General features: G+C 55.0%; 1 protein-coding gene and 1 pseudogene across 2 annotated transcripts in view; one reads left to right on the top strand and one right to left on the bottom strand.

Annotated features, from left to right (window-relative positions):
* ALOX5 (arachidonate 5-lipoxygenase) overlaps positions 1–8,310 on the top strand; it is a gene marked incomplete at both ends in the record, with an annotated part of 63,772 nt that extends 55,462 nt beyond the window's left edge. The window contains 7 exons of the mRNA XM_079711782.1: positions 2,687–2,890; positions 3,639–3,725; positions 5,415–5,593; positions 5,899–6,020; positions 6,377–6,477; positions 6,802–6,972; positions 8,131–8,310. Coding sequence (XP_079567908.1) covers positions 2,687–2,890; positions 3,639–3,725; positions 5,415–5,593; positions 5,899–6,020; positions 6,377–6,477; positions 6,802–6,972; positions 8,131–8,310 — 1,044 coding nt within the window. The remainder of the gene's footprint in view (positions 1–2,686; positions 2,891–3,638; positions 3,726–5,414; positions 5,594–5,898; positions 6,021–6,376; positions 6,478–6,801; positions 6,973–8,130) is intronic.
* LOC307069635 (zinc finger MYND domain-containing protein 19-like) lies at positions 12–728 on the bottom strand (annotated as a pseudogene). The gene has a single exon. The product of its transcript is annotated as a zinc finger MYND domain-containing protein 19-like (transcript).
* Positions 8,311–16,815: the final 8,505 nt, after the last annotated feature.

Genomic DNA, 16,815 nt, shown 5'->3' with positions numbered 1-16,815 from the left:
GGGTCTGGCTCTCAGCCTGCGTCCACTGCGTCCCGAGGAGATCGGAAACCGAGAGCGCGGGCGCTGCGCTGCTGCTCTGCGGCTCGAGGCTCCGGCTCGAGCTCGTGCTGGAAGGGGCGCAGCTTCTCCTGACAGTGCTTCTTGTGGGCGCACCAGTCCTTCCGCGGGCACTGGAAGCCACAGTAGTGAGCCAGCTGACAGCGGTCCCTGATGTTGAACTCCCGGAGCTGCTTCTCGGTCATGGCGCAGGGAGGGGAACGGCGCTCGTAGCAGGTGCCGGGAGTCTCCTCCTCTTGCACCACGTCCCCGTTGGTGTTATAGTACCGGGTTACATTCAGGACGGGGAACTGCTCCTCTATGGGGTCCGTGAGAAGCCGCTGAATTGCAAGCCAATATAAGCTTTGCTCCCTTCACTTGCTCGAGGTCTCTGACTTTGGGCCGCCAACCCCACGGTACCAGCTGCAGGTTGTCCAGGCGACTGTCCACAGTGACAGCATTGAGCTGCATCACCTGAAACGGGGAGCGATGCCCCAGACCCACCTCCCCATCGCTCCCACAGCAGCTCAGGAAGGAGCCTTCCTGACCCTCTTGCTCGGTTTTTGTCAAGGGCATATACAAGTATCTTAGCACCATTTCCATCCGCGTCTACTTCCGTCCAGGCCTCAGAGGAGTAGCCCTCCACCAGCAGGGATGTTCTGCTCATCTGTCCATGTGCACGTGGTCCTCATCTGACTGCCTCTGCTCCTGTCTCCCAACAAAAGCTCCCACCGCTGGTGATGGGAACAAGGTTCCCATTCAGGTTAAGGTCTGTGGCTGGTGCAGCTGCACAGCTGGCTCCTTTCCAGAGATTGTGGTGAAGGAAAGTGCAGCATTTATTGCAGGGCCCCAAGCAGGGAGTCCAGGCAGCTAGTGGTCAAAAGGCCCCAAACTCCCCAATGGCTTTCAGGGAAAGGTTTTTAAAGACAGGGTGAGAGAGCGGGTTTGTGGGATGTGTGATCAGCTCGTGGATATTCTTCTGATCGGTTGGTGGTGAGGTAATCGGGAGTCAGCATCAGCCTTCTGGTTCCAACTGGTCTGGGGTCTATGTGCTTGTGGGCAGCATACAGTTAATTTCTTCCACCTGCCGGGGGTTTCAGCATCTGCAAAACAGCTCAAAGTATATGGCTCAGAATATTATCTATAGCCCTTGAGGAGGAACTAAAGGTCCTTGACTTTGTTTTAATGGCTAAAGTATATTATTTTATCTTGCTTGACTGTTTTCCTTTATTTCTGCATTTTCTCACTTCTCTGATTAAATTTATTCTTTGGAACTCAGGGAAGGCCTAGGAGGCTAAAGTTTTTCTATAGACAAGAGGCAGGCAGAGGACATGGAGGGGATCTGTCCTAGGAAGACCCCCATAGGGTCCTGCTTGGTTACAGGGCTACCTGAAAATTTTAAATTCCACCTGTGGCTTGCATTATATTTCTATTGGACCTCATCTCTATTTTTGAGGGAGAGACAGGGAAATTACCTTCCAAAATACTTAGCAAGACCTTGAGGACCCAAATTGGTCTGGCTCCCCCACATCTCAAGCAACTCTCCTCCTGGATCACCCTGTTCCCGCCACACTGCTCCCAGCAAGAGTCTAACACCCGGCCCAGCCCCCAGTTCCTATGACGGCTCCTCCACTCTCCTCCTCTGTTCTGGACAATTCATTCTCATCCCATGTGTCCACCCCTCCCAGGCTCTGTGTCCTCCTCAGAAAGATGGGTCATGACAGCAACTACCTTGCAGGCTCACATGACATCAGGCTGTCAGGTCCCGAGGCCTCACCGGGCGCCAGGGGAGAGCCCCAGGAATGCCAAGGGCTGTTGTCATGGACAAAGCTAGGGACCAGGGGCTTGGGCAGGAAAGGCTGGGTAATGCAGATATGTCAGGGCCAGATCACGGAGTTTGGCGACCTTATTTTCTGGCACGAAGAGGTGACTGGGTGTTTTTAAAGACAGGATTGACCTGACGTGATGTACATTTTAGAAAAAAAATCACCCCTGCCCCAGTGTGGAGTTGAAACGGGGAAGGGAAAGACAAGCCAGCCTCTACTAAGGAGGCATCTGGCTGCAGGGCTGGGCTCAAGGGACAGTGACTTGGGACACTGCATCATGCTGGCCCTAGAGCCCCAGACACTGGAGTTGCTAATCTAGGGCAAGAAGGGAATTCAGGAGCACCAAGACAGAGCCCAGGGAACAGCAGCATTTAAGGGGAGAGCAGAGGAGAGGAAAGTGGGGAGACCAAAAAGCAGCAGCAGAGAAGCAGGTGGAACCAGGAGGGAGGAGCGGAGATGGCGAACGGGTGGAAGACCACAGCCTTCACACATGACGGTGCTCGCTCCTTGCTGATGCCTTCATGCTCTTTCATTCACTTCTCCTAATAACTGTGAGGTGAGTAAACACTGTGCCCTTGTTACAGATGGTGAAGCCAGAGCTCAGAAAGGCTACATTGCCCAGGGTCCCACAGGTAGTAAGTGATGCAGCTGGGATGGGAAATATGATCTCTAGGCCTCTGCCCTCCTCCACCATCCTCTCATGATTCAAAAGTCACTGTTTAAGAAATTTGGATTCCCCTGGAATTTCCTGAGAGGCCAGGCTCTTCTGCGGCTACAGTCTGGAGCGAAATACTGCAGTGCATTCTCTTTCTCCAATGTTTCAGCTCAAACAGGTCCCAGGAGATGAGAATCCCATTTTTCTCCCTTCGGATGCAAAGTATGACTGGCTTCTGGCCAAAATCTGGGTGCGTTCCAGTGACTTCCACGTCCACCAGACCGTCACCCACCTTCTGCGCACACATCTAGTGTCTGAGGTTTTTGGCATCGCCTTGTACCGCCAGCTGCCTGCTGTGCACCCCATTTTCAAGGTACAGCAAGCTGCTGCCTTACCTGATGGGAGAGGGTATCCAGATATGGGGGGTGGGGGACAGAAGGGAGGAGGGGTACTGACATCCCCACAGGACTGTGGCTGGGAGTGGCCATAAGAGACCCCTGGAGAGATGCTGGGGAGGTGGGTAAGTACCCCCAAGGAAGGAAGCAGCTCTGAGCCTGCTGGTTCCTGAGGACACAGGGCCGGGGCCTGACTCCAGCTTGGGCTCGCCTTGGGTGGGGCGGGCAGATTTTGAAGAGGCAAATGAGTTCAGTGTGACCCTGTCTGATCCCAGGTGGCAGCCCCCACTGTCACTACCCTTCTCTGTTTCCAAATCCTACCGGCACTGACTGCTGGGGTGACTGCAGGCTCAGGTTACCTCTATGTGCCTCCGTTTCCCCATCTGTAGAACAGTTCAGATATGCCTGCCTCCTAGGATTACTGTCAGGGTTAAAATAGTTGACAGATTCGGAGAGCTTCAAACAGTGCCTAGCACACAGTTATGCTCTGTGTAAGTGTTGACTGTTATCATTTGTATCACGACCATTATGCGTTAGAGCATTAGGGCGGCACCCATCCTCCAGGCCGCTGGCAGCTGCTCCCCAGTGAAGGTCAGCATGTCAGCTTCACTTCCTCCCTGAGGCGTGTAGCATCGCCCCTCCACGGAGGACCCCCGAGGAGGCACAGACCTGGTCAGGAGCCCCTGACCGGCCTTCTCTGAGGTCTCCTTCTGCCCCTCCACCCAGCTCCTGGTGGCACACGTGCGGTTCACCATCGCCATCAACACCAAGGCCCGGGAGCAGCTCATCTGCGAGCACGGCCTCTTTGACAAGGTGGGTGCCTCCCGCCCGCCTTGGTGCCCCAAAGAGCCCGGCCCGGCAGGCACCTACTTCTCAGAACCTCAGTGGCCTCCACTCCGACCTGAGGTCCAGATTTCCTCTTGGGAGACCAGCCCCCTAGGCACCGAGGTGGAGGCCTGGGGAGGGTGGGAGGCTGCAGGCGCTCCGAGTGAAACCTCCCAGGTTCCCTGGCCCACGTCCACCCCTCCCACCCAGCCACTTCCAAGCACCACCCGCTCTTCCTCCTCACCGCGGTCTCCCCGTCACCTCCTCCCTCCCCTCTCCATCCTCCTGCCTCCCTGGCACCTGCTCCCCGCCTCTTACACACTGGGGACCTGCATCTCCCCTCCCACTCTGCCTCCCGTCATTCTGAGCACAGCCTCCCACACTCTGCCCTTGCAGGCCGTCGGTGCTCCCAGCCTACTCACCCCATCAGCGGGGGCTCAGGTCTCCCCCACCGCCCATCACACCCTCTCAGGCAGCACCCCACCCCTGTTTTGACCCCCCAGGAGGCTTACCGAGCCTGGACCCTCCAGGCAGCCCTACTTCCAACTTTCCTCCTTTCTCATCTCCCATTACTGAGCGGGCCAGACGATCACTAGGGTTGAATCACCATTTGGGTGGAAAATGACTAAACCCATCTCAGACCACCTGCAGCTGTAAAGGAACTGTATCATCTCACACACCTGGACATATTCGGGTTCGGGAGCCACAGCTCCTAGCTCCATGTTTCGCTGGGCAACACTGGCCTGTGGCCTCCACCTCAGCACCAGGTGCTGGGCCCAGAGCCCCCAAGCAACCCCTGCCCACCAGGATGCCTCATATGCAGGGACCAGGGACTCGAATAATGTCCCCAGGGTACAAGCCACTGGCTGGAACTCTTCCACTCTTTAAACTGTGTGGGCCTCACTCTCTCAGAAGGGGTTCTCAGACAGCCTTCCCCCTGTGGGAGAGGGAACAGGACCTCATCACAGTGAACTCCAAGCTCATGTTCCCACACAGTGACATCATCTTCCATCCAAATAGAAAGTACCAGGGAGCAACTCTATTGGTCCTGCTTGGGTCAAACGCCTACAGTGGACCAGTGTCTGGCCCCCAGCACCCAAGCCCTCCTTTGAAGATTCTGTGCCCTGAGCACTCAGCCACCGTGTGTGTGTGCCTGCATCTCAGCAGCCGGTGCGTCTATCCAGCCCTCACCTTGGCACACAAGATGCTCTCAACAGAGTTGTGAGGGTCCTGGGGGCTGGTATCTGCCGCCATCTTGTGCCCAAAGATCAGGCCCCTGACAGCAGTGCTCGGGCTCTGGGCAGCCCGTGCTCAGAACGAGGGCAGGCCTGGCCCGAAGGCTGCTCCAGCCCGGGCTCCACCCTGTCAGCTATCCCTGCTGCCCTGCTCGGGATGGGAGCTCGCCCCTCCCTCCTCTAGCTGCCCCCAGTCTCTGCACTTCAGCCCCTCACATCTTGATCGGGCAGAGGCTCCTCCCCGTAACCTCTCACTGGGCTGCCCTTGGCAATCTCCAAGTCAGACGTCCCTCCCAGCGACCTCATGGGACCTAGGTTAGCCCTCGGCAGGCCTGGTCATCCCCCTGCCCTTTCACGGTTCCTCATGCTGAGCTTTGGGGCTGGAAGGCTGGAGAGGGGGAACCAGCCTCGGCTCACAGCGCTCTCTCCCCTCCTGCTCAAGGCCAACGCCACAGGGGGCGGTGGCCACGTGCAGATGGTGCAGAAGTCCATGCAGGACCTGACCTACAGCTCCCTGTGCTTCCCTGAGGCCATCAAGGCCCGGGGCATGGACAACACAGAAGACATCCCCTACTACTTCTACCGGGACGACGGGCTCCTGGTGTGGGAGGCCATCAGGGCGTGAGTGCTGTGGCTGTGGGACCTGCTCTGGGCAGCAGGAGGAGTGCGCGTGGGCGCTGATGGACCCGGCCAGGGGGCTGGGCAGCTGGCAAAGTGGGCCAGGGCCTGGCTCCATCGTCCGGGCAGGGATGGGGGAACGAGGGTATGCCGGGGCGGGGTGGGGGTGGAAGAGCATGTGACGTGAGTCTGGACATTAAAGAGTGACAGCGTCACCGATGGGGGCTCTGCCCTGGGGCCCAGGGATACAGCTCTGCAGACCCTGGCTGGATCACCCACTCCTAGCTGGGCCTCTCGTCCTGGGCCAGGTTCACAGCCGAGGTGGTGGACATCTACTACGAGAGTGACCAGGTGGTGGAGGGGGACCTGGAGCTGCAGAACTTTGTGAACGACATTTACGTGTACGGCATGCGGGGCAAGAAGGCCTCAGGTAGGGACATCCCCCTGCCCGCCCCCAGCCCTCTCTTCTGCTCTTCCCTGACTTTCTTTGGGCAGTGCTGGCCTGTGGCCTCCACCTTAACACCTAGCACTGGGGCCAGAGCCCCTAGGGGACCCCTATCCACCAGTGTGCCTCAGGGGGACATCTCAGGGCCTTTCTGTGTCTCCTGAGAGCCCAGATCAGGAACAACAGGAACACTGGGCCAAACAGCTGTCCCCTCCCACACCCGGGCCCTCCAGCACTGGTGTGTGGGAACCCAGGAAGCAGTATGGGTGGAGGCGTGTGTCTGCCAGTCAGGGGTCCCTCCCCAGGGTTGGGGCCTCAGCCAGCCCGTGGCTCTGCCTTAGGCTTCCCCGAGTCCATCAAGACCAAGGAGAAGCTGTCCGAGTACCTGACTGTGGTGATCTTCACGGCCTCAGCCCAGCACGCGGCAGTGAACTTCGGCCAGGTGGGCAAGGTCAGGGCGAGCCGTCTGGGTGGGAGGTGGCCAAGGCCACCTTGACTGCTTCTGAGGGCCCCTGGGCAGGCCACCCCACTTCCTCGTCTTCCAGACAGACGGGGGTGGACGAAGCCCAGGCAGCCCCGGGGCCAGGAATCCAGTGTTCTGGTGCGGTTTGGTTCCGTGCTAAGCACTGGGAGCCAGCCCGAGGGAGGGGCCTGCCCTGGCCTTGCTGGAGCGGGAGGAGGGGACTCGGGAGGAGGTGCAGGAGATGAAGGTGGGCGGAGGCTGCGCCGCAGAGGTGCCCACATGAGTCGGTGGCCGTCCCCGCAGTACGACTGGTTCTCTTGGATCCCCAATGCCCCCCCAACCATGCGAGCCCCGCCGCCGACGGTCAAGGGTGTGGTCACCATCGAGCAGATCGTGGACATGCTGCCCGACCGTGGCCGCTCCTGCTGGCATCTGGGTGCAGTGTGGGCGCTGAGCCAGTTCCAGGACAATGAGGTGAGACCGGAAGCCTTCTCACCCCTTCCGGGAGTCAGAAGGTTTAACCCACTCCTCAACCCCAGGGTTTTGTGATTTAGGGCTCAGGCTGGACCCCTGCTGGCCAGGAATCCTGACTTGCAAGGCTGGAGGGGCCCAGGAAGCCCTCAGGCCCAAGCCTGGCTGGAGCTCAGGGTGGGCGGGGCAGGAGAGCCGGGGGACACTGGGACACCCCCCACAAGGGCACCCCCCACCCCCGCCATTGACAAAGTTCTGTCATGTGGGTTTCTCCCCGGCACCCCAGCGGTGGGGCTGAGAGTTTCCTGGGTATCTTCTGAGACATTCCCACACACATACAACTTACTGAAGCTAATCCCAAAGCCGGCTCTCGGTAGACACAGCCCCACGGTGTCGGTGCATGGCTGCTCAGAATGATGGGCCAGTTGAACCAGCCCCAGACCCGCAGGCATTCGTTGGCATCTGAGTTGCTTTGGGACCTTTGCTAATGTCGTGGTCCCTCACTAACATCTGCATGTATGAGTCTTGGCACGTGTGTCCGTAGAACCAGTACGTCCTTGTAGAGGAGTTTCTTGGTCAAAGAATGTTGAGACTGCATTGCCCTCCACAAACTAAATCTAAAACCCCATCAATAGCACGGGATATTTCTCCCACATTTACCAGCCCTGGGTATGAAACTTTCCAATTTTAACAATTCCATAGTTTGTTTCTAAAAGATACGCTTAGTTTTAATTTGCAGGCATCTGTGTGGGTGTGCAAATGGGCATACCACCCCCAACAGAGCCTGGCTGTGGCCGTCCTGGGCTGGAGAGAAGGCCTGCGCTGGCCCCTGTGGCCCTGCTGCCCCGAGTTCAGGCGGGAAGGCAGGAGTGCTGCTTGGGGCCAGGCCACATGCCCACCACAGCCAGGACTACCCCCCACCTCCACGTCCGCCTGCACCTTTACACGTCCTTATAGCCACCCTGCGGCAGGGCACTGATCTGTAAGGTCCCAGCCCAGGAGCATTCTCGGGGCACTCTCAGCAGGTGGCAGGAGGTGGAGATGGGGGGATGAGCACACGCCTTGCCTCCCAAAGGATGGTCTCTGGGGGTGGGACAAGGCCTGTCAGTTTACATTGCCTCATCACAGATTAACGAGTCTCTGTCATGTCTGGGTCCTCAGCTGTTCCTGGGCATGTACCCGGAGGAGCATTTTATCGAGACACCTGTAAAGGAGGCCATGGCCCGATTCCGTAAGAACCTTGACACCATTGTCAGCGTGATCGCCGAGCGCAATAAGAACAAGAAGCTGCAGTATTACTACTTGTCCCCAGACAGGATTCCCAACAGCGTGGCCCTCTGAGTGGCCGCCTGAGCCCGTCTCACTCCGGGACGGCCAGCTGCTCCAGGCTGGGCTCGGCACCCAGACTCCAGCCTGCCCAGGAGGGCAGGCTCCCAGGGCGGCTGCAGGGCGGGCCTTCGGATTCCTGGGGCTGCAGGCCCCAGGCTCCTGGCTTCAAACCAAGGGCTCCCCAGGTTAGACCATGATATAGCTAAGCTTTGGTGCATCTTCCTGTTTGTTCCTCAGTCTCTAGTGAATCCCATACTTTGATCAAAGTGTGTAAACTTTGCAGGGACCTTTCCTACACAGGGCAGGACTGTGTAGCTTCCTGCCCACCACCCAGCTCAGCGCTTCTGCAGCAGCAAAGCCCCACAGAGTAGCATAACTGATGGATGTTTGCTCTTGTTGGGGACATGGGATGATTATTTTCTGCTCTATTTATGCTTAGTTCAATTTCTTGCATACAGTAGGTGCCCAAATAAATTCTTGTTGAATGCATTAAGAATTGGTTTTCATAAAAATAAAGTTCATTTAAAACAGGTCTCCTTCTACATGCTACGCTCCAATCACCCCAAACAGCTCAACCCCCTCCCCAACCCCAAAAAGCCATAATCATTGTGATCCCGTCTAGGCAAAAGCCTCCCCCCAACCCTGTCTGGAGAAAAGGTGCTTTTCTCTCTTCTTTGCCCAGAAACTCCTACTCTTCCTTCAGAACACGTCCCAGATCTCATCGCCTCTGGGGAGACACCCTAGTTGCCCAGACAGAGCTCGTCTCTCCCCCAGGGCTTTGTTCAAACCTCTTCCGTCCTCCCACGTGGTCTCACCCTTGGAACTAGAGCCCCTGGAGGATAGGGGACCCGCCGTATTTATTTCTGTGCCCTAATGGTGGCCTAGGGCTGGCATAAGTCACCACCCTGCTGCTCCCGTATTTTCCTCCCGGCTGGGCACCTACCCTACAGATTCCAGGCATCGTCTTGGGAGCTGGGGGCTGTTTTCTCCTATGGCAGAGGAAGCATCATGACTTTTTAAAAAATGCATTTTCCTTCCTCAGGCCCAAGAAGCAGAGCCAGCCCTGAGCCTGGGGATGACAATCCACTGTCTCCTCCTACCCACATACCCAGCCCCAGCCCCCAGCCCTTGGCTTCAGAATTGGATCAGTGGGATCCACAGGGTTTCAGGAAAGTGTACACCTGATGTGCTAGGCTAGCCACCCTTGGCCATCTGGTCAGCTCTATTTTAGCCCAGGGGTCATCCTCCCCCCACCAGCCTGACACCCCAAGTAGTGAGGAGCAGTGAGTGTGTCCTTAGGGTCCCTGGGCCCGAAGTACCCTCTTATCTCCATGTGCACTGGCACAGCCTGGGGGAAGGAACATTGGGTGGACTTTTTTTTTTTTTAAGTTTATTGAAGTAGAGTTTATTTACAATGTTCTGTGAATTTGTTGTATAGCAAAATGATTCAGTTATATATATATATATATACACACACACACACACACACACACACACACATTCTTTTCCATTATGGTTTATTATAGGATATTGAGTATAGCTCCCTGTGCTGTACAGTAGGACCTTGCTGTTTATCCATTCCATATATAATGGTTTGCATCTGCTAATCCCAAACTCGCAATCCATCCCTCCCCTGCCCCCCACCCTTGGCAACCACAAGTCCATTCTCTACGTCTCTGAGTCTGTTTCTGTTTCATAGATAAGTTTGTGTCATTTTTTAGATTCCACATAAAAGTGATATCATATGGTATTTGTCTTTCTCTTTCCGACTTACTTCACTTAGTGTGATAATCTCCAAGTCCACCCATGTTGCTGCAAATGGCAAGATTTCATTCTTTTTTATGGCTGAGTAATATTGCATTATACACACACACACACACACACACACCACATTTATGCTGTGAACATAGGGATGCATGTACCTTTTCACATTAGAGGGCATTTTTTTGTTTTTAATTTATTTATTTTTGGCTGCATTGGGTCTTCGTTGCTGTGCACGGGATTTCTCTAGTTGCAGCGAGCGGGGGCTATTCTTTCTTTGTTGCGGTGCACGGGCGTATCATTGTGGTGGCTTCTCTTGTTGTGGAGCACAGGCTCTAGGCACGCGGGCTTCAGCAGTTGTGGCTCGCGGGCTCTAGAGCGCAGGCTCAGTAGTTGTGGTGCACAGGCTTAGTTGCTCCACGGCACGTGGGATCTTCCTGGATCAGGGCTTAAACCTGTGTCCCCTGCATTGGCAGGCAGATTCTTATCCACTGCACCACCAGGGAAGCCACACATTAGAGTTTTGTCTGGGTATATGCTCAGGAGTGGGATTGCTGGATCATATGGCAACTCTGTTTTTAGTTTTTTGAGGAAATTCCATACTGTTTTCCATAATGGCTGCACCAATTTACATTCCTGGGTGGACCCTTCAAAAAGGGAAATGTGGGGACTCATCAGCACTGCCTTGACCTCTAAAGCTCCCCTTGAAGGGACTTGGTGGGGAGTGTCAGCCCCAGTCCACAGATGAGGAAACTGAAGCTCAGCAAAGAGAAGGAACCCTTGAGAGGCCGCCAGCTGGAGGGGAGCTGGGCCTTCCAGGGCCTTCCACATCATCTGCTGTGATGCCTCTGGGTGATCTCGCACCAGAGTACCTTTCATCTCCAACATTTTAAGAATTTACAAGTGCTTCTGAAGCAGTGAAGCCTTTGCCAGCAGGCCTCTGGGGGGCAGGACTCCAACAGGCAGAAGTCGGTCAGGCAGCTGCTAATTCAACCCAGCGGGCCGCCCTGCTCCCAGGAGCTCCATGTCCTCCCTCGCTTCCTCCATCATAAATGGTGGGATGAGCCCAGAGAGCCCAACTGTCTCTTGGGCCTGGGCCTCCACAGGGTGAAATCAGATGGGGTTGGGGAATTGGAAATTGGCTGCATTTCTTCCCAGACACCCCAGAAACTGGCTGAGATCTGGAGGGTGGGGTGAGAGGAGAGCCCTGAGTCAGAGGGGTCTCCGTGACTCAGAGCAATGCCCTCCCTGGGCCTCAGTTTCCCCCTATACATGGGGGTCAGACTGGAGTACCTGTTCTTAGTGTTGGGTGAGGGACGTTCCTGTGGAGGGGAAGCACAGACCACTTTGAAAATCGGATAAAAGCTATGGGCATCCCCCCAGGAGTGTGACACAGGCACTTATACAATCCTCAGGGAACCACACACCTCCTATGGCTGAGGAAAGAGCCCCGGGACCAGGGTTCCCAGGTGACTGGATTTTATGGGACAGAAAAGTTCTGCAAGAAAAATCTGGAGGGACATTTGTGTTACCAAGTTTTTGTTGGTATGAACCAACCAATCCATAAAAAGCACCCCCGCCAAGTGCTACCAGCTACTCTCATCACTGCTTCATAATAGGGCATTTTAATGAAAGAAAAGCAGGCGAATAAGGATAACAAGACTACTCTTTCTCGCAACAACCTGTGTTGCCTTTTCCCATCTCCCCCTGGTCCCCCTGCAGACTGTGCCACAGCGGTGCCGGGAAGCACAGCCGGGCCAGCTCCCCTCTGCCGAGTGCCTGGCACTGTGTGTCTCCAGTGAAAGGGTGGAAGCTGGACAAGGGGACCAAAGTGGAGCCCAGCTTGGCTCCCTGGACCTCCAGACGCCTACCTAAATGTGGAGGGGACGCTGAGATCGTGCCCGCAGAGCCTGGACTCCGCTCCTCTCACTTCAGCTCCGAGGGAGGCAGCCTGGCGAGGCAGGGCCGACGCGGCTTCTCTGACGGCCGAGGGGCTGGGCCTGCCAGCCCAGAGGAACTCTCAGCTCAGGACAGCAGGCTCATCCCTCTCCCTCTCTCCCCCCTGAATTACCCTTCTCAGCTCTTTCCTGACCCAGCAACACAGACGTGCAGCGGGACTCCTGGTCACTGTTGCACTTCTGAGGCTGGGAGAAAAGACAGGCCCTAGAGAGAGTTGTCTACGCCTCACACCACGTGGGCTGTGCAGCAACAACTCTAGGGAGCGCTGATCACACGGGCCAAGGGTTGGCAAACTTTTCCTGTAAAGGGGCATGTGAATATTGTAGGCTTTGCAGGCCATACGATCTGCCATTGTAGCAGGAAATAAGCTGAATACAGTGTCAATGAAGGGGCAAGGCTGTACGTCTACAAGTACACTCAAGAAACAGGAGGCTGGTCTGCGAGCAGTGGTGGGCCACCCCCCGACCTAGAGGATTCAAACTTCCCCTAGCGGTGTGCCATCAGCGGCCCCAACCCGTCATTTTGTGGCTGGTGTCACAAAATGGTGTCAAAGGGCAGAGAGACCTTGGGGGTGGCACTGTGTCAAGCCCGCCGGCAACAAGGCCTTATTGGGCATCTCTTCAGCCAAACGCAAATTCATCGGGTCCCCAAAGCATAGAGGCTCCTCGTGGGCAGTCCCCACTTCGCATTCTTACAGAAGGTTCCTCTTTCAGCTCCATGCTCCTCGCCTCTCCCTCCAAGTGACGCTTGAGCTCAAGGGAGCTCTGGCGGGAGGGCTGGGGCACACGCTGGCCTCCGTCCCTCCTGCAAGCCCACACCTGAGCAGATGCACCTCTTCCTCTAGGAGGCTCAACAGCTCCACTCAGTTCTGGGGACCTCTTCTCCCAAGTCAGGCAAGGAGGACACGTGGCAAAGCACCCTCCTGCTTATTAGCTCCCCAGTCTCCCTGCACTCGTGGACGGACTCTCCCGGCTCACCAAGGGCAGTATGCTGGGGTGACCTTGGCCTCCCTCCTTTCACCTGGTGTACAAAGGTGAAGCCAGGTGCCCGCCCTCGGCACTCCCAGACCCGGGAGTGGTTTGCAGTCCCGAGACTGGAGGATCAACGGCACTGTCGTTACTCAGGGAAGCCCCGCCAGGAGCCAGGAGATGCAGTCAGGCTAAGCTATCGCCAGCAGCCCTGTCGGCCCTGCCCCGTTCCCTCACTCAGCTGGGCTGTGCTTCAGTATATGTTTCAGCAGATAAGGCTAGTTAAGCAATGTACCGTTCCAATGGTCGTGCTGCCATACACACCCTGAACTTGAGTCTGGCTTCTCTCAAGTTGAGAGAACTTGAGTGTGGTGAGTCCAAGTTGTTTCAGCCTGGATGTCTGAGACAAGCACACCTATGAGAACGACTTCAGCTTTCACTCCCACGCCCACACATCCTCCAGAACCCACTGCCAGTGACTGAGGGATCCTTCCTCCCTTACAGGGACAGACCAAATCTGCACACGAGTCTGCATGATTTACTTTCCTGACGTGCAAGCCAGAGGAACCTGGAAAGGAGACCAGACCACTGGAGTGCTTGCCAATGTTCCCAGCCTCCTTGCAGGAAAACACTTTCATGGCAAAACTCCTTTTTAAAGAAAAGCTTTATTGCTGCAATTAGATACTCCCGTGTATAGTACAACCACCCCCCGCAATACAGAGAATTATTCAAGCAGTAATGCTGAAGAACAGTGAACATACACAAAGGGATACAAAACTAGACATTTAGATAACTCGAAATTCTCTAAGTTAAGAAAAAGTTCAAATGTGAAGTGCCTTTTAGAAACTACACCACACATGCCAGTGTAAATTTGGTCTTTATTAACAATCAACCTCCTACAAACACTGCATCTAAATAGGTGATGAGTTGCACAATTACTTCCAAAACAAAGACAAATGCTTTTACTTCCCTATGTTTCAGTCTTTCCTTGGACTAGAGATGGAAGCTGCATATTTCAAATCAGATCCAAGAGGGAAAGTATCTCAAATGTGTATTTGCGTTAGGCCAAATGCACACTGTCGTGGATCTTTACACCCTGCCGTGCCCAGTCCTCCTCCAGCTCTGCAGCCGACCACCAGGCAGCAGGGGCAGCTCGAACCGTGCAGGCCTTAGCTGAGGCTCTTGAACAGGCCCAACTGCCTGGGGTCCGTATGTCTGTAGCCAGGAAGGGCACACCCGCAGGTTTTGAAACTGGACCCATAAGATTGAAAAGAGTGGATGGAAGCAAAAAAGGAAGTGACATTAGGGGCCTGTGGTAGGAAGAGGTCTTTCACAATTTTCAGGAAATTCTTAAAATAAACCCAAGCACAAAAGCCCTTCAGTTGAACTATAATTTGAGGGGAAATAGAGGCCAAATCAAAGATGGCTGGCTGGCGACACCCCTGAGGCTGCTTCCCTCTCCCCCTCGCCTGGCCTACAAATATCAGCCCCCCTGGCCCTGAGACTTGCAAGCTCATTCCACATTTCTATATAGTTCAGCCAAGTGTCATCCTCTCACTAAAGCCAGGTGCAAAATGATGAGGAAGTGGGGAATAATTAAGCCCCCAAAAGAACCTAAAGAGCAAGCTGACACAGACTAAAGGAATGCCTGGCAGATCCACAGCTCTCACTAGGTGGCAGCACAGCCCAACCTTGGCAAGGCTTCGCACTCACCGTTAGTCCCTTCAGGGAAGAGATTAGCCCTGGGACTCAGTAGGGGGGCAGAGGTGCTCAACAGAACCTGTGAGGAAAGAGAAAGGCAACGGGGTAGCTGTGTACCACCCCAGGAGAGAAAAGGACGTGGGGCTGACTGCACAGGCAGAGGCTTTTAGGAGCTTGGCTGGAGGTGACGAGATGGTGTTTAGGCCCTTGCTAAAAAGAAGTGACAGGGCTTCCCGTGACAGTCTAGTTGGGCATGGGAGCAACACAACAGTCATGGTTATATAGGCACCTCTGCCACAGAGGGTGCCAGGCACACTGGGTGGGCTGCCCTGGGCTATCCCCACCTAAGCACACTCTCCTCTCTACCGAAAGTCTCAGTGCTTTTCAAGTCCAGCATAAGGGGTTCCACCCGGGGGAAAGGGAAATATTCCCACTTAAAAATCTATCCCAGTCTTCCTTTGACCACTCATCCGCCGTTAGAGGGACAAGGGGCCTTGCCCAGGCAGTTCCTAAGGGGCACAGGCAGGGCTGACCTGGGATTCTCCTGAGTGGACAGTCTGTAGCTGCTTGGTGTCCCCAGGCTGAGAAGGGGTGTAGGTAATTGCACTTTGGGGCACAGTGAGCACAGGCACGGGCTGGACGTGCCCTGGGAGACAGAGAGGGCCGACTGACCTATTTCCAGGGATGGGCTACAACTGGACAGCAGCTGCCAGACCAGAGAAGCCATGGCAGGGCAAAGCCCTCCTCCAGAGCTTAAAGATCCTTCAGCCTCCTCCTGGCTTTCAAAACAAACCATGGGGCTTCTACTCTGAAATGGAAAGGAATCGTCTTCTGTTTGCTTCCTCCTCTTAACAGCTGGATGAAGCAACTAAGGCTCGGAGGATGGAGGGCAGGACCCCCAGGCATCTCACCCCAGATGCTCATCTGCAGAGCTTCCTAGAGAGTAAGTATCTGGGCATACCTAACTTGCACTGCAGACTCCCCTGGCCTATTTTCCTGGAGTTGACTCTTATTTGCCTGGCATGATGAAACTGGTCTTCAGAAACAGAATTTTAAGCAGACCTTTTTAAAAGGACAAAGGCCATTTGATGGTAGTAATTTTGGTTTTGTTTTATGAAAAATGGTACAGGAGATAATCCCTGATGACAGAATGGACTGATAGCAGGGCCAGGGGCCCCTAAAGGATCCTCTCTGTTCAGTCCAGTTAAGGCGACAAATGGGCAGGGGAGTGGCTGGGAGCAGGGACACAGTGGACCAGGGCAGTTTGCTGCTCACTCCTGGCCCTCACCCCAGAGCCAGCCTGTCTGCCTCTGCCCTGGGCAGTGATCCACAGAATACGCCAGGAGCAGGGGCTGGCTGAGTGGCAGGCACCCAGGAGCACCTGCAGCGTGCACGCCCCAGACCAGGGCGATGCAATGCCTACTCCATCAGTGTGAAGCCAGCACAAACTGGAGAGGTTTGTCTTTAAAGGAATAGTTTTTAAATATTCAGTTTTGTTCTAATTACTCACTTCTTTTCATTTAGATCTCATGAACCCTTCTTCCGGGCTGACCAAAAAAAAGAAACATTCAGGGCAGCCCTATGACATGAAGACTTGTCATAAAACAGGCTCAAAACCACAGGAACTACGCTCGAATTGCCATTTAGCATCCATTAATTCCCATAAGTTGTTATGAAAAAGCCTCAGACCTGTTTGTCCTGCTTTAGAGTCACAAGTCCTGTTTATGGACACAGAGTAGATGTCACGTTTCTTAGCATATATAAGGCAAAAAGGGTTTTAGATCTATTATAATGTGAAAGAGATAATCAGGGTCATGAAGGGAAGGTTTCTAAATGAGACGTCCTTTTAAATGTCAATCCCGCGGGACACACATATTACAAAATACAGATTCTCTTTTTGTAAAGTGCTTTGCTTTGCTTAGTGAATCACTCACCACCACGCACAGAGCACCACGGCCCGTCTGCTCGGGAACTGTCAGTGGTGGCCTCCCCGCGCTCTGCTTGGTGAGGGGGAAGCATCTCCTCATGGCTAGATGTTCCCAACACTCCACTCCAGAGGGTCGGTGGGGGGACCTGCCAACTGGAAGAGGCGCATCAGGGCCCAGGCGCTACCAGCTCCTGCTCTAAC

Source organism: Hyperoodon ampullatus (assembly GCF_949752795.1).
Source record: "Hyperoodon ampullatus genome assembly, chromosome: 1".
Taxonomy (NCBI): domain Eukaryota; kingdom Metazoa; phylum Chordata; class Mammalia; order Artiodactyla; family Ziphiidae; genus Hyperoodon; species Hyperoodon ampullatus.
This window is presented reverse-complemented; position numbering and strand designations above follow the sequence as displayed.